At 41.0% G+C, this 19,795-nt stretch overlaps 1 protein-coding gene across 5 annotated transcripts in view; it reads left to right on the top strand.

The window, feature by feature from the left end:
- The first annotated feature begins 4,952 nt into the window (after nucleotides 1–4,952).
- Nucleotides 4,953–19,795, top strand: part of REPS1 (RALBP1 associated Eps domain containing 1) — a 68,868-nt gene continuing 54,025 nt past the window's right edge. For all 5 annotated transcript variants that reach the window (XM_037520483.2, XM_037520482.2, XM_054697869.1 and 2 more), the window contains exon 1: nucleotides 4,953–5,146. In XM_037520483.2, the coding sequence (XP_037376380.1) occupies nucleotides 4,994–5,146 (153 nt within the window). In that variant the 5' untranslated portion in view covers nucleotides 4,953–4,993. The remainder of the gene's footprint in view (nucleotides 5,147–19,795) is intronic.

Here is a 19,795-nt window from a genome sequence, read left to right as displayed (position 1 = left end):
CTGGGCTGTGAAGCTGCCCGCAGCCTCTGCAGCACCAGTTCAATCCCCGGCCACTGGGTGAGGGCCCCACATGGTGCGCAGACCTCTCCTGCCGCCCACTGCTCCCCTCAGCAGTGTACTTTGTCAATCTGCCTGCTCTGCTCCCTGCTCTGGCTCTGGTGAATTCTCTCACCCTTCCGCGCTTCTGACTGTACCCAGTGCTTGTAGAAATAAATAAATAAATCTTTAAAAAAAAATTCTTATAAAAAAAAAAAAATTTACCCCCCCAAAAAATTAAGACTTAAATTTCCCAAAAAACTTATACACACAGTGTATTTTTAAATAACCATCCCAAACTAGAAGGAATGCAGATGTCCTTCAACTAATATATGAATAAGCAAAGTGTAATCATTGATATAATAGACTACTATTTAGCAATTAAAAAGAACCACTATACAAGCAAAAACATGGAAGCATCTTAAATGCAATTTGCAATATGAAAAAATCCACATTTGGGCCTCCCTGGTGGCGCAGGGGGTTAAGACGCAGCGCTATGAAGCTCTCTGTAGCCACTGCAGCAAGAGTTCGATCCCTGGCCAGGGATCTGACACACATGGCACAGCAGACCTCTCCTGTCTTGCCCACTGCTCCCCTCAGCAGTGTATTTCAGCAGATCTGCCTGTTCTGCTCCCCACTCTGTCTCTGGTGAATCCTCTCATGCCCAACACCTCTGCCCTGTACCCCAGTTCTTATATGCATGAATAAATAAATCTTAAAAGAAAATCCACATTTAAAAATCATACAATTTCACTTACATGACATTCTGAAAAAGTCAAAAGTATAGAAATAGAAAATAAATTCATGCTTCCTAGGCGTTGGGGCTAGAAGGTAGAGTTGAGAAAAAGTACAGCACAAAGGAATTTGGGTGGGAGGTCACAGAATAGTTACTCATCTTGATTTGGGTGGTAGTCACAGGACTACGTGCATTTTTCAAAACTCATAGAATATAAACCAAAAACAGTTCTGTACACCAGGAATTTTAAATTTATTTAAAAACTTAAATTAGAGAGTTCCAGTTAAAATCTCTGGTAAAAATCAACTACTTGATCTTGACTGAAAACCAGTATCTTTAACTTTGTAGCTCTCTAATCTCTGTAATACTGACCATTTGTTTTAAACAGCTTTCTCGTGAGGTTATGTTTCAAGTATGATATGTCTAGGAATGTATAGGAAAGAAATTAGACTTGATCTCAAAGGGACCCTGAGAAACCTTTCTTTTTTTGTTTTTCTTGGAAACCGTCTTTTATTGAGATGTATTTTACATATAACTTGTATAAGCTTAAGATAAACAACATATTGCAATGTGATAGCCAGTTAATTGTATTTTGTTTCATATCTGCAAATATAAATTGAAATGATAGATATAAAGAAAGATCTCACTTGCTCAACTCTGTAGGACCAAATTCCCCCCTCATTATGTAGAGTTGGGGGTTGCTGAGAGGCCCTGCTCCCCTGCTGAGGCCTTCCTGTGTCTTTGAGCTCCTGTCTCACAAGGGGGTATGTGTTTGTTTGAAGAATGTATCTTACATAGACTGGATGCTCCTCGCAAGGCTGTGGAAGCCCAGGACTCCCCTTCTAGTCTGAGACCAGGTAGGAGCTTGGCTTTGTTGTTTAAGATACGTGATACTGATAACATTTTGTGCTCAGTTTGACCTTAACTGTCAACAGAAAAATCTCCTAGTTTGTGTCTGAGCACATTAGGAAAGACTCAAAAAGCAATAGGACCAAGGAGCACCCTGAGCTCATACAAGGTGGCCGATTCAGTGTTAGTATTTGGTGAGGGGCAGCGGGGCAGGACAATGCATGATGCTTGCGGGAGTATCCTTGACATGGCTGACAACAAGGTCCCTAGGCCTGATGATCCCCTGAGGAGAAGTTCATGCAGCTTGTTTCACAAGGGAAGTAGGTGATCAAAGCATATTTTTAAATACATGTACTATGTGTAGGGGTTGAGAGAGGAGAACTTGAAGGTTTTAAAAGCAGGCTTATTCAAGGAATGGGAGGCGAGAGTAAAAGGACAGCACATTATGGGCTGAGAAGGAATTTTGAAATCCCAGAACTTGGAAAAAGAAGAAACCCGCTAATAAGGCTAGGTTCTAAAACAAAGTGGAGCTACAGGTTTGTGGAGCTAAACATCCCAGACTAGATTAGGCTTTTGAGTGACTGGTCATATCATTGGTTCATTCATTCACTGAATAAATAATTCTTGATGAGCACTTTATGCCACATGCTAGACTTGGAACTATGGGTAGGTCAATATTTTTTCTGGTAAACACAGGGATGGTAGCTGACAGGATGAATTAACAAATAAAACGACACCAGAAGATAGCAATCTTAGAGTTGAAACTGCTGGGGCTTGACTTATAAGACACTTAACCCATTTGTGCCCCAGTTTCCCCAAATAAAAATACTAAGAGTACCTACTTTGATAGGGTTGTTGTAATTAATGTGTAATTAGTGTAAAGTCTTAGAACGGTGCCTGAAACATAGGGAGCACTCAATAATTATTAGCTATTAAAAATGTAAACAGATATATACTTTAATGTTAGGTCCTAGTGGAAAGAGCTATAAAGAAAATATTGCAGATAAGAGGGCAAGTGTGGTGGTAGAACTGTTTCAAAATAGGTGCCGAAGAAAAATCTCTCTGAGGAGGTGATATATAAACAGGGACCCACATGGTGTGAGAGAACACGCCACACAAAGTCTGTAGGAAAAGTATTTTAGGTGGCAGGAACAAAGGTCCTGGTGCAGGAAAGACCTTGAAGAGCTAGGAAAGGTGGTGGAGAAAAAGATGCTGAAAACAAACTAGTCTTGACTCCATTGTGCTCCTCTCTTTGGATGCAGGCCACCTTCGAGGCTCTGTCACCTCAGGTAGATGTTCTATAGGGGTCTGAGAGGTCCTGCTTTATTTACCAAATTGAAATTTTCAGAGCTAGGGAAATGTGACCTTAAGAGCATGTTATGTATATATTTATATAAAGTGCTACTAGTCAAGTCAGAAAATACTTAAGAATTGCACAGTCCAGGCCTCCCTGGTGGCTCAGGGGTTAAAGTCTTAGCTCTATCAAGCTATCACCAGTCACTGTGGCATGAGTTTGATCCCCAGCCAGGGAGCTGACCCACATGGCCTGCAGCAGACCTCTCCTGTCTTGCCCGATGCTCCCCTCAGGAGTGTATTTCAGTAAATCCACCCGTTCTGCTCCCCACTCTTGTTTCTGGCGAATCCTCTCACCTGCTATACCTCTGGACTACACCCCAGTTTTTGTATGCATAAACAAGTAAAAATAAATCTGAAAGAAAAAAAAAAAGAGTTGCACAGTCCCTCCGCTTTTTTTTTTTAAAGAGAAAGATAATGCAATGACTGTGTGACTATCTTGACTCCAGAGTCCTGGAGTAAAATGGATGACTATTAACACCAAGAGGAACGTACACAGACTACATATAAACTTTTGTCTGTTTAGTGAAGATTTTGCCTCCAAATGAGGCAGGGCAAGTTTTGTTGTGACAGTGTCAAAAAAAAAAAAAAAAATCCTTGGGTTCTCAGGGTTTTTTGAATTTTGAAGTTGCAGGTAAAGGATTGAGAACCGATGCTACTTTCTTCCTCTGGACCCTCTGCAGGATCAATAGTTTGGTAACCAACATGCAGAAGACAAAAAGCCAAACTGAAAAATCTGTTGCAATAGTGCATTAACAGCCATTGTGAGAGCCAAATGCACGCTTAGTCATTCTACCTGAGCTCTCTTAAGAACCTCCTCTCAGGTGCGGATTCCAACAGCGTTAACGCCACCATTTTCACACAGGAGGACAAAAGGACCCCCCTGGCCGTATAGATTGATGGTATAAATTAATAGCACTAAGATCCTAGTGATCAAAACGACCTTCCACAAGGAAGAAAACTTTGCCAGGGCTTCCCTCTCTTCAGCAATTTTATTTCTGAGGTAAACATGGGCTTCGAACAAGAGTGAGAAATTCAACCTCAATGTTAGTGTCCATTTGACCAGAGCTCCCGGGAAGACGGGCTCTCGGTAGCCCTTGGAGCCCAGAGAATTATTAATTCATCCTCGATAACTTCTGATATCAAAAAGGTGCACTGATCTGGTCAGTGTTCCCCGTACAGTCAAATGCTTATGAAACGCGTCGTGCCAGCAGCTCCCCGACCTCGCAGGCCGCCGCCCCTGCACAGGTTCTCCTGGTCCTCAAGCGCCGCGTCGTGCGCGGGGGCCCCGGTCGCCGCCCCCGGGGCTGCCCAGCGCGTCCCCCCAGCGCGGCGCGGGGCCTCCGCCGCGGGGCTCCGGCCACCAGGGGGCGCTGCGGCCCCCTCTCCCGGGAGCGGCCGAGCCAGCCCGGTGGGTGTTTCTCTCTCCCTCTCGCGCTCTCTCCTCCCGGCCTCACATCCGGGTCTGGCGCGCGGCGGCCGCTGTCAGAGCCGGTGCGGGCGCGTCGGGGGCCGAGCCGGGGCGCAGTCAATGGCGGCGGAGGGAGGCGGAGCGGCGGCCACGCTCGCCCCAGAGCCCCCGAAACTTTAAACTCGCAGCCCCACAACTTCCCGGGAAGTGCTGCCGCTCCGGGGGCGTGGACGGAAGGGGAAGCCGAGGCGGGAAGTCTGGGGGGCGGGGGGGACGCGGCCCGGCACCGGCGAGACTCGAACTCGCGGCGGGGGCGGGGGCGGAGCCCGCCCGTGGCTCGCGCGGCCGCGGCCCCCGAGCCGGAGCCGCGCGCCGCGCCTGGGAGTGCGCGGGGCCTCGCCGGCGGCGGCGCGCCGAGCCCCGCCGGCCCCCGCCGCGCCACCTCCGGCCGCGGGCTCGGGCGCACCCCGCGCGCGCGAGGCCGGGGCTCCCCGCGGCCTCGGGGTCGAGCAGCAGGCCGGGCCGCGCGCCGTCTCCGCGCCCGGGGTCGCGGGGCCCGCGCCCGGGTGGTGCATGCGGGGCGGGGCGGCCGGGAGCCGGGGGCGAAGATGGAAGGCTTGACGCTGAGCGATGCGGAGCAGAAATACTACTCGGATCTCTTCTCCTACTGCGACATCGAGAGCACCAAGAAGGTGGCGCCCAACGGGCGGGTGCTGGACCTGTTCCGGGCCGCGCAGCTGCCCAACGACGTGGTCCTCCAGGTAACGCCGCCGCCCTGGGCTCCGCTCGGCGCTGCTCTGCCGCGGCGCCCAGGGGTCGCCTCCCGGCGGCCCGGCCTCGGGTGCTCGTCCCGGTGGGGTGGAGGCGGGCGCGGGCCCCTGCGGGCCGGGCTGGGGGGCCGGGGCCCCGGGCTCCCCCGCAGCGGCGAGGCCGCAGGTGCCCGGGCGGCCCGCGCTCGCGCCGCGGCCGAGGGGGAGGGGGTCGCTCTCGGAGGACAAAAGTCCTGCAAAGAGGCGGGGAGCGGGGAAGGGGGGAGCCTCTGGGTTACCTCCGGAGCCCCAGCCCTGTATCTCGCGACTGCCCCTCAGAATCTGTGTTTTTCAACACTGGAAGAGCAACTTCAGATGCAGGATCTTGGATTGTGACCATGTCTTGGAATCCTGGATCCTGATACATGCATAGCTCCAGGGATCCTGCCCTAGGAAAGTTGTCAGTGTGGGGTAAAGGGTTTTTAATTCTCGAATTAACTGATAGACGCGATAGTGGGTTTTCTAGATGGAGGAATCGAAAAAGCAGGTTTTGAAGGAAGTTCAGTTCTTAGGGGAAAAATTATTGGCTCCTAGCTAGTAGTTTGCACGTAGATGTAAAAAGAATGTGTAATTATTCACTGTAGAACATATGGCTGATGGAAACTGGACAGCTTTCCGAATGGCATTCCATGACATTTGGTGAAACTTGTGGGCTTGGGTTGGGAGATAATATTGAACAACTGGAAGTCAACCATGCCTATTTACCACAATCTGTAGAATTAGAGCAGCAAGCAGAGTAAGTTTTAAGCTTACTCCATCACATCTGCTTTTAAAATACCGGAGAAGCGTTCCTAGAAATTCTTACTTAATGAATATGGTGGTCATTAACGTTAGTCTTTAATGATTTATAACTGCTTAGTGTCTGTCTGCAAACAGCATATCAGGAATAGGTTTAAGGTTTTTATCTTTATGATGACCTAAGTCTGTTATCCACAGCTCCAAAACTTAACAGCCACGTGTGTACCTGTGATGTAGTGCAGAAAGCATTGAAATCAGTGTTGAGGCTTGGGACCCCACTCTGTTGATTGGTAGTGTGACTTTGGGTCAGGCATTTCACTCCTTAAGGCGTAAGTGTCATCATCTGAGATGAAGTTTCTTCTAATAGATTCTGAGAAGTAAAAAAGTATGTAAAACAGGTTGTTTGCAAAGTTAACCTGTGAATTCACGATGACGTTAAATGAGTTTTATCTGTTTACATAATCTTGTATGTTTTATATTGCTTTTTGAACATCTTGGGAGGAAAAGTGGAGTGTCTTCTGAACCAACAGCCAGGAGTCTTAAATTTGTGCTTCTGAAAAGGGACAGAGTAAATATTTCAGGCTTTGCCAGCCACGTACAGTTTCTGTTTGCATAGTTTTCTTTGAAATTATCATTACAGCTCTCTAAAATGTGAAAACCATTCTTGGCTCCGGGCATACAAACAGGGCCTGCAGTTTGCTGACCCCTGCTAGAGAATGGTGGTGGCTGCGAGGGTGGCTGTGCTCAATACGGCTTTGGAATTAAACTTGGAGGAGCAGGTTTGGTCTAAACATGCTCATTAATGATACTGCGCGCTCTCTCTCTCTCTCTCTCTCTCTCTTTCTTTCTTTCTCTTTCGCTCTCTCTATTGGTAGAAAAGTAAATACACCTTTCAGTCATTTGGGAACTGAAAATAAGGAGGAACCTCCTGTTGTATTTTGGTTTATGTCTTTAGGTGAAGGGGGCTGAAATAAACTGACTTTAATGTATTTAATGCTGCATGAAGACTAAGACTTTAAATGTATTGTTTAGGATAGGAAAATGAGCATCAATTAACGTTGGCTTGAAATATATTTAATCTAATCCAAGTTATTTTCACATGTTAACAATTTTGTTAACATTCACAAATAAATTTACATTGCCTTTTGTGTAAAGAGCCTCAATAAGGTACATATTCAGGATTCATTTACAAGTTAGAAGCAGTGGGAACCACCCCCCCCAACAGAATTCTTCCAATAAGATATACTAAGTAGCATTCTGGATATCTTGAAAGTAATCTACTTAAAAATAGGCTTAAGACATAAATGTGAGACAAAAGGGGAATATGGATTTAATTACAGTAGGGAGTTTGGGGTTGTCTGAAAACATGGTCCTCCATTGCTTCCTCGATGGGAAACATTTGCAACAACTCACAGATAATATTGAGTTATCTACTTGGCAGTGGACTGGCCATTACAAGACACCAAGAGGACTTTGTAAATTACAGGAATACACGTGTATAAAACAGAATGTGGATGCCATAGGACAGGTACAGAGAAGATCTGATTAAGAAAGACTTTTACTTAATTCAGATGGCTTTGAATTAGTGTGGAGGAAGGATAGTGGGATGAAGGGGACTTCCAAGCAAAGCGAAAACATGACGAAAGGTAAAAAGTGTGGGAGCCTTTTCAAGAACTGGCCAATAGTCAGGTTTTGCCGAAGCTAGGGTATGTTTTGGATATAATGAAATAGAGTTAGTGGAGATCATCTAAGGAAAAACTCTAAAGAAAAGGTGAAAGATTTCATATTACAATAGGCAATGAAGGCCCAATGATAATTTTTGACTTTTGAGTGAAAAAGAGTAGAGGCTGGAAAAGGAGGCTCTCGCAGTGGTCTGAAATGGATTCTAGGTATTGGACATTCAAACCAGGGTGACAACAGTAGGGCAGAAAAGGAGGGCCTGCATGACCAGGTCTGTTGTTGAAGGACTGCTGGACAGCCACTGTGTGAGGTACTTTGTGGAATGTTTAATGGAGGCCAGATTATCAAGGGTAGGTGGAGAGCTCTGAATTAATTGTGAAGGTAAACAGTGAGTTGTGAATTTAGGAGAAAGGACTTACACAAGCAGTGCTTTGGGAGTCCTTTAGCCAATCAGTGCCACAGCAGTTTGAGGGAAGAAACTGGAGATGAATTTGGGGACTGATTCTTTATTGCATATATAAAATGGTGAGGGGCTGGACCTTGGTACTGAATGTGGGTATGAGGAGACAATGGGGAGTATACTTTTTGCCAACTCCCTTCCCCGAGACATTTGGCACACTGGTGACATTTTTGTTGTCATAACTAGGGGTCAGGGAGCATTCTGCTGACATATTGTAGATAGAGGTGAGAGATGCTGCTAAACTCCTTACAATGCTCAGGAGAGCCCCGACAACAAAGAATTGTCTGACCCAAATGTCAGTATTTCCAAGATCAAGGAATCTTGACTGGGTTCTGGCGGTGGCACTGGGACAGAAAATGAGGCTAGAGGTACAGAAGAGACTATGAAAGTAGACTTTAATAGACCTGGGTTACCTGGTAATATCTAAATGAGAGAAGAACAAGGCAAAGATTGTTCTCTGTTGATTATCATTCTTAGACAAGGGGCAGGAAGAAGGCCTGATCATTAACGAGATGATGTTTGATTTCAGGCATTTTGAGGTGGCAGTGCAAGTCTTCAGGTGATGGTTGGTAATGTGTGGAGATTTGTCCACCTCAAGGGCTGGTTCTTACAGTGAAGTTCAGGTGTTTGGGTTTTTTGCCTTTCTCTTGGGGACAGGAGGCAGGTAGCTTCTCATTCTGTGGACATGTATATACTCTTTAGAGCTGTGATTGGTGTAGTAGTTTTCAGCATTTGTTAATAAAAGTCAAGAAGGCTGAGTCATCTAGGGAGATAAGTATAGAGAACAAAGAACAGAGGGCCCAGAACTGAAGAAAGAAGGAGGTAGCATTTATTGAGGGCCTGTTACGTTCTTTTTACTGGACAAATAATTTTCATGTAATAACTCATTTGATCCTTGCTATATCCTTGTGAAGTGAGTATTATTCTTGCTTATTAACTAGGAACATGGCAGGCAGAGAAATTAAGTAACTTGTCAATGAATAGAGTGTCTTTCCCTTATTCTAGGCCTTATTCTCAAGCTCTTTCTTACTTTCAATTGTTCTTGGGATTGGTTTGTCATCAGTTCTTATAAAAGTAGAGATTTTTAATTCTTTCATTTTGAGTTATATATGGATATCTTTGCATAATAAATGGTTCAGTGTATGATGAATTCTTGAAACATAGCCACTTAAGAGAAATAGGAAGATTCTTGAAATTGGTATTCTGGGCACACAGAAACACAATTTTACATTACTACAACTGTCAAGCGTCTGTGGGTATGTTCATTGTACTTGTTTTAGAATAGCAGAGTAAAACCTGTTCAAAGTTTATTTTTGGAGACAGTATGTCAATAGACAAAGTGAATGAGCTAATGCTTTATAGAATTAAGCTCTACACCTAAGAGAAGCAGAATTGCAGGGAGAAAAATCTGGCTGATAGGATTTAATCATAAGGAATTTTGCTCTCTGCTGAGCTCAATAGCTTCAACATCACCTTTTCCAAAAATTTTTTACTTTATTTTTCAAATAAGGAAATGCATGCTATTTACTACACTGATCAGTACATTTTCTTAGCCTTTACTTAATTGGGCAATGTTTTAAGATTTCATACAGACTTTGAAGTACATAATAGCTTGCTAAAAGTTTCCAATACTAGTTGTTCTTTTATTGAAAGTTATAAGAAATGTACCCTACTAATGAAGCTGAAAAATCTTTTAGGTCATTTGTGTTGAGCAGTATATTGGTAGAATATTTGAATAACACACATAATAGGAGAAAAGTAACACCAGAGCCATGTAAGCCATTTTGTCTCTCGAAATTTGTTGGGTTACAAAATCTATTTATTTAGTGCTAGCATTAAAATAAGGAAGCAGTCTCATACATTGAAGGTAATAAACTTAATACAAATAAACGTCAGCCTTGTTATTCTGGAGTGTTAGCTTTTTTACTTGTAATGTCTGAATCACTAAAGTAATTACAAGCTACAAAAATAATCTTGCTTTAATCAGAGACTTTCCTGCACAGTTGAAAAACTTCCACTGTGAAAGGATGGCTTTCTGTAGTGTCATATTTATTATTTGCTTTTAAAATCTCTCATTCCTCTATAATGTTAGTTCTAGTCTTTTTTTTTTTTTTTTCCTTTAAACCAATAGCCTAGTCTCTTAGTATTTTGGGAATTCGTGGTAAGCATCTTGACTGAGCTATAAGAGCACATAAGAGGTTGGCATAAGGAGCACTGAACATGGGAGGCACTAAACGGTGGTCTTGTCTTAAACTAGCCTTGTGATCTTGAACTAATCTCTTAATTTCTGGGTTATGGCTCTTACCCCAGGAGTGATTGGATTGACTTTTTCAAATGAGACCCTAGGTAGTGTAAGGATGGCCACTCTGTCCAAACACTCCCGTAAGAAAGAGTGCACAGACTAGAGATCGGTTGCTATACTATTTTGACACCTGAATTGATTTCTTTTATGTTCTTTGGGGAATTTGAAGAGGAGATTCTTAGCCTAGAAGGTTGAAGTGGGCTGTGTGTATAAGAGGGAACAGGTGAAAGTGTTGTAAGGACCATTGTGCTGGGTTTTTTTTTTTTTTTAAGATTCATTTATTTATACAAGCACTGGGGTACAGGCCAGAGGTGCAGGGTGGTGAGAGAATTCACCAGAAACAGAGCAGGGTGCAGAAAAGGCAGAAGGACTGAGGCAGAAGGCTGAGGGGAGCAGCGAATACGTCAGGAGAGGGTTTCCTCACCATGTGGGAATCTCCCTGGCTGGCCAGGAATCAAACCGGCGCTACAAGAGGCTGCGGACAGCTTCACAGTGCTGTGCTCAACCCGCTGCACCACTGGGGAGGCCTTGTGCTAGGTTTTAAAGTATCTGGTCAATGAGAATTTGAAATGGATGTTAAGACTTCACATTTCCTGTGTTTTCTCTCATATATGTTTCATTTTCCATAGCATTTCCTTTGATAGATGCGTCTTCATTGTCTTTTCTTCCTTTACTTGTATATAAATGAAAAAAACTGAGCCTTCTCTCCTCTGGAGAGAAAACCGCTGTTCAGCCCTACTGTGTGTTTCTTCCCTGTCTGTCTCCTTTACTTTTACACAGACAAACCTTCACTTCTAACACACACGTACACTCAGCTCAGAAACCAGTGTCAGCCTGTGTTGTCATCTATGCTTCTGAACAACCAGCTGTAGATGGGAGGTTCCAGTAATCCCTCTGCTTGGCATTCATTAATTTGCAAGAATAGCTCATAGAACTCGCAGAAACACATTTACTAGCTTAGTATAGAGAGATATGGTACAGGATGCAGAAGACTATCCAGATAGAAAAGGTGAATAAGGCAAGATATGTGGGAAAGCTTCCATGTACTCTTGGGGTTCACCACTCTCTAAGCACCTCCATGTTTTCACCAACCCAGAAGCTCTCTGTACCTCTTAGGGTTTTTTATGGAGGCTTTATCACATAGGCACGAAAGATTATTAACCTATAATTCTTTCCTTTTTAAGGAAATTGAGGGGCAGGGGGCTGAAAATTCCTAACTTATAATTGAAACTTTGTCTTTTCAGTATCAGCCTTCATCCAGGAGCTAAGAGCAAACCCAGAACCACCTCATTAGATCAAAAGACACTTCCATCATCCAGGATATTTCAAAGGTTTCAGGAGCCCTGGGTCAGAAAGTAGGGTCAAAGATCAAATATTAGAACAAATATGTCCCTAGTGCTGTCACCTAGTAGGTTACAAGGGTCAGAAAGATGGTTATTGAATTTAGCAATCTAGTAGGCATGAGTGACTTTAATAAACCAGTTTCATGGACTGGTACAAGTGGAGGCTTAATTGAAGTATGGTTGGTTCCAGTGACTTGATATGATAGTTGTCAAGTTGATCCTAAAATTTATAAGAAAATGTAGAGGACCTAGAATGGTCAAAATAATTTTGAAAACAAGCAAAAATAGGAGCCTTACCTTCCTAATTATTATAATCTGCAATAATCAAGAGAGTGTGATTGGCAAAAGGATATGCCTTAAGGTATGGAGATCGATGGAACAGACTTGATCCATTGAGAATCTAGAAATGAACCCTCTTATTGACGATCACTTGATTTTTGAAAAAGTTTCAGAATAGTTAAAAGTGGGAAGGATAGTTTTATCAATAAATAGTGCTGAGATACTCGATAACATACACAGAAATTATCTCAAGTATGTCCTAGACTTAATTCTAAAAACTAAAAATTCTAGATGCTAGTATAGGAGAAAATCTTTGTGGCCTTGGTTCGGCAGAGTCCTTAGATATGGCACTAAATCATGAGTCACAGAAGAAAAAACTTCATTAAATGGACTTCATTAAAATTTCTTAAAAACTTCTGCATTTTAGAGGATACTTAAAGTCAAAAGACAAGCCATGGACTGTCAGAAAACATATGCATATTACAAATGAGGTGAAGATTTTTAATCTAGAATATATGAAGTAATCTTATAAGTCAAAATTGTAGAGAAGAAATTCATCTTAAAAATGGGCAAAAGACTAATAGAAATTTTACCAAAGGAAATTATATGAATGGCCTATAAGCATATGAAAAGATGTGCAGCATCATCAGTCATTAAGGAGATGGAAATTAAACCACAGTGATTTGCTATCTCATACCCACTTGAATTAGTATAATTAAAAGGATTGCTAATATGTAGTATTGGTATTGTGGAGAAACCGGAATCCTTACACACTGCTCTTGAAATGTGTAAATGGTACAGCCATTTTGTAAAATAGTTTGACTGTTTCTTGAGCTTACCATGTAAACCAGTAATTCAATCTTAGCAAACAACTTGAGTAAAGAAAGTGTTGCATAGAAAGAATTGCAACTATCCCTTAGCAGCATTATTCACAACAGTCAAAAATTGGGAAGCAGTCCAGATGTTCAGCTGGTGAATCAGTAAAATGTGGCATATCCATGTCATAGAATACTATTCTGTAATGCAAATGAACAGAGTATTGGTAAATGCTATACCAAAGTAAAGTACCTAAGTGACAGAAGCCAGACACAGAGTACTTATGTACATATGCACATATAGGAAATATCTAGAAAAGGTAATCCTGGAGGCTCTGGGTTTGTTCTTAGATAGCTCCTAGAAGAATGCTGATACTTGAAAGAACAAGTTATAAATAGAAGCTAGGAGTTTTCAGCCACCCACACCCACCCATTCTCCTAGGGAGGAAAAGGGCCGGGCAGAAGTAGGGATTGATAGAAAACACTAGAGGAAAATATTTGGGATGCTAGAAAAATTATAAAATTGGCTCGTGGTAATAATGCACTATAAATTTTCTCAAAACTCAATGAATTTGATGTTTTCTGTGGTTGAATTTTATGGTATTTAAATGATAACCTGAAAGCTATAATTTTTAAAAAATTAAATAATTGAGGGTTGAAGGGAATGCATAAAACAGCCGTTTTGTAAATTGTGAAGGTGAGTATGGTAGAGAACAAAAGACACTCTGTACTGTTTATAAAATTTTAATTATAAAAACTGTAGTCTGATAGTAGGTGAGGGTCTTATGTCCCTATCAAAGATATGAAAAATGATATAGTGATATAAATTATGTGTGGAGGAGATTGCCATATGAAGGTTGAATGCCACTTCATATTTAGATGAAAAACCAGTATTGAAATAATTCTGGCTTACATTTATTCACTGCTTTCTGTGTGCAAGATACTGCTCTGCATATCTTGTATCTGTTTGCTTATTTCATAAGTACATTATTTAATAGATTTAGAAAGGATTTAGAATGAATTGAGATCCATTTCTATTGACAGTTGATACCTACATTTAAGTCAGAGATCTTAATTTTTTTGGAAAATTACAGAAATGTAATACCTCAAAAGAAATGTGAATTTGAAGTAATCATGCCCTAAAAGTAATAATTGTAGTGAAATAGTAGTTGATGAGACTTTCTGGTTGTTTTGTTCCACTGAAATAATCATTGTTACTATTATGAATCCTTTTGTAGGCTAAAAGCTTCTAATGTTACTTAAAGGCACTTATTTGGTGTCTTTGTGTCTCAAAATTGCATAACCAGTAATGAGTTTGCATAAATAGATAGACCTTGGGCCCAGTCCTCACAATGATAGTCATATGTTCCTGTGGATAAAGAATAGTTGTTAAGAGTTCTAATCTCAGAGTGATTATTGAGTATTGTCTGTGATTATGTAAAATGTTGTATGTGGAAATAGAACTACCTATAGCCTTGAAAAAATAATTATTATGTAAAAACTATCTGAATATTTTTTATTTCTGTTGGTGTCTCATTTTGTGACCAGGAGCATGAGAGGTTGTCTAAACTAGAGTGTTTATTAATACTGTATATTAATAGTTGATTTGGAAGGATTTACCTTTTTTCTAAAGTACTTACAGTCCATAGAAAATTAATTACAACACTTGTAGTTTTCTGTGTCAGCAAATATTGAGTACTCAAAATAGCATGTAAACTTTGAAATGTGACAGTTAGTTATAAATTTGAATCTCCCCTCTGCTTATTCATTCTTTTGCCCTGAGCAAATAACCTCTTTTGAAGGCTCCAATTTCTTCATCTCTAAACTGAAGATAATATCAAATCTGAAGATTTCATAATACCAAAATGAAGTAACATGTAAACATTTATCATACTGCCTGGTCTCAGTGATCAAATAAATATCATTTACTCTAGTTTTGCTCTATGTGAGAAAACTCATAATTTATGGAATGTTGGCTTTACTAGTAGTAAAAATCTCTGCATTGTTCTTCAAGCCTAATTTTATACCTTACGTTTTTGTTGAGTGAATTTAAAGCTGCCCCCAGTCCTTTGATCCTATCAGTGGTGCCTTTTGTTTCACCCTGTAATTAGAGGATTTGTTCTCCTATAATAAAGTATGCCACTAAAACACTAAAATAGAGGCTCTGAGGTTTTGAGACTACATAGCTTACAGAATGGTGATAACCATTAACAGAAGTGAAGAAGGGGCCCTAGTTTTGCTGGGGAGACAATGTGCTGGATTTTGGATGTGCATAGTTAGATGCCATGTTCTATCTATGTGGGCAACAAAGTTTAACGGACATTGGAAAGCTGGAGAGTAGCTGCTGGGGGCTGTAGAAAGCTTTTGCAGACTTGCTGGTGGTTCATGAATGTGGCCATTCTTTGAAAATGAGTGATGCAGACAACTACGTTATATTTGAAATGTCCTTTCAGAGTAAGTATTTAACTGCACCTTTGTTACAGAGATTTCAAGTATTTTCATTTATGATCTCAGACATTTTCTGAAATTTTCTGGAGACTAATAGGAAGGCAAGGTAGATATGGAAGTATAATGTCTTTCTTTTTTTTTTTTTTTAATTATTTATTTATTTATTTGTACAAGCACTGGGTACAGTCAGAAGCGCGGGAGGGTGAGAGAATTCACCAGAGCCAGAGCGGGGAGCAGAGCAGGCAGACGGACGAAGTACACTGCTGAGGGGAGCAGCGGGCGGCAGGAGAGGTCTGCGTGCCATGTGGGACCCTCCTCCGGTGGCCGGGGAGCAGCCGGGGATCGAACCGGCGCTGCAGAGGCTGCGGGCAGCTTCGCAACCCAGCGCTCAACCACTGCGCCACCGGAGAGTGTCTTTCTATCTATATTTAGTCCAACCTCCAAAGAGTTGAACCTTGGATGTTAAATCCAGAAGGTATTTCTACATTTAACATAAGAGGCTTTAGCTATTTGCAAGGCATTGCTAATACTCTTCATACATAGTAATTGCATTTAGCTGAGGAATGATTGGAGCAAAAAGACCCCTTGCTTTGAGGCTGCCAGTATTTCACTGCATTTTTGTGGTTCTCATTTAACATTAGATCTGATTTTATCCTTATAATAAGCCTACCAGGTATTGTTATCCCCGTTTCATGAATAAGAAAATGTATATTCTTGAGATACTCAAGAAATGGTGAATTCTTAAAGATTTGTGGGCAAATTCTTCAGTTACCCTATAGCATTGTTGTACATTTCTTGGCATGGTTCTGTTGAGCTTTTACTCTAAATATATCCATATATTTTTTCCTATTTTATATTCTATACTTACATGTCATTAATTCTTACATGTCATTAATTCAGTGAACACTATTAAAACACCTACTGTGCACCAGAGTGTGCGCCTGGGGCACTGAGTATACAGAAGTGTGTGAAATAGGCATAATTCCTGCCCTTCTGGAAAATTTCTTCTTTTCCCTTAAGCTCCACAAATCTCTGCCTATCCGGTTTTTAGCTATATCTCTGATACATTTTTGGTAACATTTGCCAAAATATTGAATTGCTAGGGAGACATTTCAGCTTGTTGAATGTTGAATGAGTGAACATGAATTTATCTTTCATTCCCCCAGAATTATGTTTGCTTGCCACTAAATTTCATTTATATTACAGCCAATTCAAATGTTAATCATAATAATCAGTGCTGTTGTAGTGCCTACTACATGCCAGGTACTGTTTTCACCCCTTTAAAATATTAATTCATTTCTCAATATTGTGAAGTGGGTACAGTTTATTATCTCTATTTTTTAAAATGAAGACTCAGAGAAGATAAGTGACTTCTTCAAGGTCACAAAACTGGTAAGTGCTATAGAGTTGGAATTTAAGTACCCCTGTTTTTAATCACTATGTTCTGATTCCTAAATATTATATGATTAGTATTTATTATCCCACTTCCATGCTCATATATTTGCCTTCTAATGTATCTCTAAAATAGTCTAAAACTCCAAATTTCTATTTAATATTATTTGACATCATAAACTATGTTGAGGTCCCCGTACATTCTTGTAGAATCTATACTGCTGTGAGTCCTGTTAGAATCTAACACTTAAAACAAGTCTTATTACCCATGTCTTTCAGGTGCATGTCTTGGAACACTTTTGTAAATAATACTTTAAAATAGCCTTTTGTGCTACATTTATTTGGATACATCCATAGTTTGCTAAGTAAATTAATATTTTTATTAAAATAACAGATAATATCCAAAACTATTTTTATAGAACACAATAAAGACAAGCATTCTAAAATGTTATTGAACAGAATACTTGTATCTGCCAAAACAGTTAATCAAGATCACCTTTAGAAAATCTGGGTAGTGTGGAGTCTGTATCCCCAAAAGAGTCAGGTAGGCTTTTCTCAATATGTCCAAAGTAGGCCTCTTGTCACCTTAGTATGGGAACTAAGTCACAGCCTGTGAGCCTTGGGAGGTCTGTGACCATTTCTTCAAGAATGCAGATTGTTTTGCCTTGAGGTCAGTGAGGCCCCTGAAGTCTGGTCTTATCTAAGACCATCATGTCCTAAGCTTCTGCCCTTTTCCTAATCAAAGAAACAACCACTACTCCCCCTTTCATGACCTAGAAGAATATAGTTTGGGGTTTGATCCAGTTCTAGGTTTATTAGTGAGCATGTTCTCTCTATCTAAGAATCTCATTTTTACTTAGACTGAGGTTGAATAAAGATGTCACCCCCTCTTTGTCCTGAGAAGGTTCTCCCTCTCTGTCATTGATGTCCACATCCCAAAACACAGCATAGATATTCCTGGTATGCTCCATTATTTTTTAGAATTTCCAATTCTTGAACTTGACAGTGAGTCAAGTGGGATAGACAAGTAATCTAAAGAAGCAGGTCAATCGTTTCTCACTTAATTTAGCTGTCTCTTGCTGGGGGGTGAGAGGGGACTCACACATATTATCATAAAATGCATGGCAATAGGGAGAGCATATCAGATCTGAGTAGCCATCCCTATCCAGTCTTAAAATGTCATGTACCAACTCTGTCACATCTTGGAATCTTTTTTTCTGATTATTCTCCTGAAGTGGACTTTGTGTTCCAATTCAGCATATCTGTTTTCTGTTTCTCATATAGTTACTTGTTCTTTATCAGTTTCTTTTCATCATGTGTGCAATTCACTACCCCGACTCCTGTGCTTCCATCCTTCCCCTTTCCAAGCCTGATTTAGCTGTTACAGGTTTTGGAAATTTAATTTGAACAACCTCACCGTCACTCTAAGACTTTCATTTACCTCCTGCCTGTTCTTTTGTATGTTTCACACTATATGGCTTTTTGTTTGCTTATGCCATTGCTTGGCTTATTAATGCCATTGTTTACTTTTCCAGTGTATGTTCATCACAACCATATCATAAGCAAACTGAATATAATTCAGGTTTATTTTCCTTCATAACCTCATGGTGTCTAGAGCAGCAAAAGCACATGGTAATGTTAGAAAACATCACCAACTTTCTAGGGCAAGCAAGTTCCTTAGCTCTTTTAATTACTGTGCATTCATAGACGTGATTGGGATGATGAATTAAGGCAATTCTGGGCTCCTCATCCAGGGAAGTAAAAAGTGGGGGTGGTAAAGCTTGCAGCCCTGGATGTTCCACTGCCTAGCACTCTATGGGTACTCTCTCTCCACCTCAATCAACATTCTGGGCATGGGAAGAGAAGGAGGCAGAAAGGACAGAAAGAAATAGTGCAGAATTCTCCGAGTTCTGACTTTGTTGCTTTGCTGACCAACATTGCCAGTTCTCCCTCCCTCCCTTCCCAGGGCCTTCTCCCCCACCCCATTCCTTTTTACAGAGCAGAGTGACTGTAACAAGTTTAAAGAATGCAAAACTAGGAATTTTTTGGCAACTAGAGAAATAAACTATGGTAGAATCTGAATATCTCGGCACTGTAGTATATACTTTCTCTTACAAAATGTGTTGGAGTACAGCTTCTGTTGAGCTCACTATACCTGGCTGCAAGAAGAACACAAATCCATTAAGAGATGAGGATGCCTAGCATACATAGGGACAGCACATTCCCTGGCACAGACCATTGAGGACATGTGTCATGTCAGAATTACAAATTACTCCATTTGTCAGGGTTGGTATAAGTCTCTCAGACTGCAGAAAAAACTGCCGACAGTAAAACTTTGAAATCTAAGAGCCTGCTATATCCTAGGCCTGCCTTCAGAAAAACTAAGAATTTAGTAACTAGAGGAAAGTGAATGTGTGGTTAGGTTTTCTGTATACTCCCCATAGTTTTCAACCTCTACAGATAGAAATCTTGTACTTCTTTAATCAAACTGAATTACTAAAACACTGAATTGCTTCTTGGTGGATTTTGTCTCGTTTTTTTCACCCCTGCTAAGTTGTTATTGCTTTAGCAGCCTGTCTCCCTACTGTGTCTCTTTCACTTATTCAGAGGCAGCTTTGACTCCTCCTTTCCTTATATCCAACCTACAAATTCTTTCAGGTTTTCTTTTTTTGAAAGGTCATCCTTTTCTGTCCTTTATCTGAGTTCTGATCCCCTCATTGCTAAACTGCTGTAGTAAACTCCTAAATCTTAATAGTGTTTCTGTGATTGCTAAAAGCTGGTTTCAAAAACTTATATGCTTCACTTCATAAAGGCTCAGTAAATATTAGCTTGACATTTAGAGGACTCACCATCTAGCTCTGTCCAGTTTACTACCTGGTCACCACTGCAGTCCCTGCTTGGCACTCCCCAAATGGAATACCCTTCTTGTTTGACTTCCAAAAAAAAGCTGTCTGTTCTTTAACTCCAGATCAGGCTGTTTTTTTTTTTTTTTTTTTTTTCTTTTTTGTCCTAATATTTTCAACCCATAGTAACCATGTTCTAATTCTTACAGTAACAAATACTAATTACCTAGCACCTATTATGGGCCAGACATTGAACTATTTGACATATGTTTAATTTTGAACTTTGTGAATAGATATTATT

Source organism: Talpa occidentalis, unplaced genomic scaffold (assembly GCF_014898055.3).
Source record: "Talpa occidentalis isolate TD23 unplaced genomic scaffold, MPIMG_talOcc4v2.1 talOcc4.2, whole genome shotgun sequence".
In the NCBI taxonomy this organism is placed as follows: Eukaryota; Metazoa; Chordata; class Mammalia; order Eulipotyphla; family Talpidae; genus Talpa; species Talpa occidentalis.
This window is presented reverse-complemented; position numbering and strand designations above follow the sequence as displayed.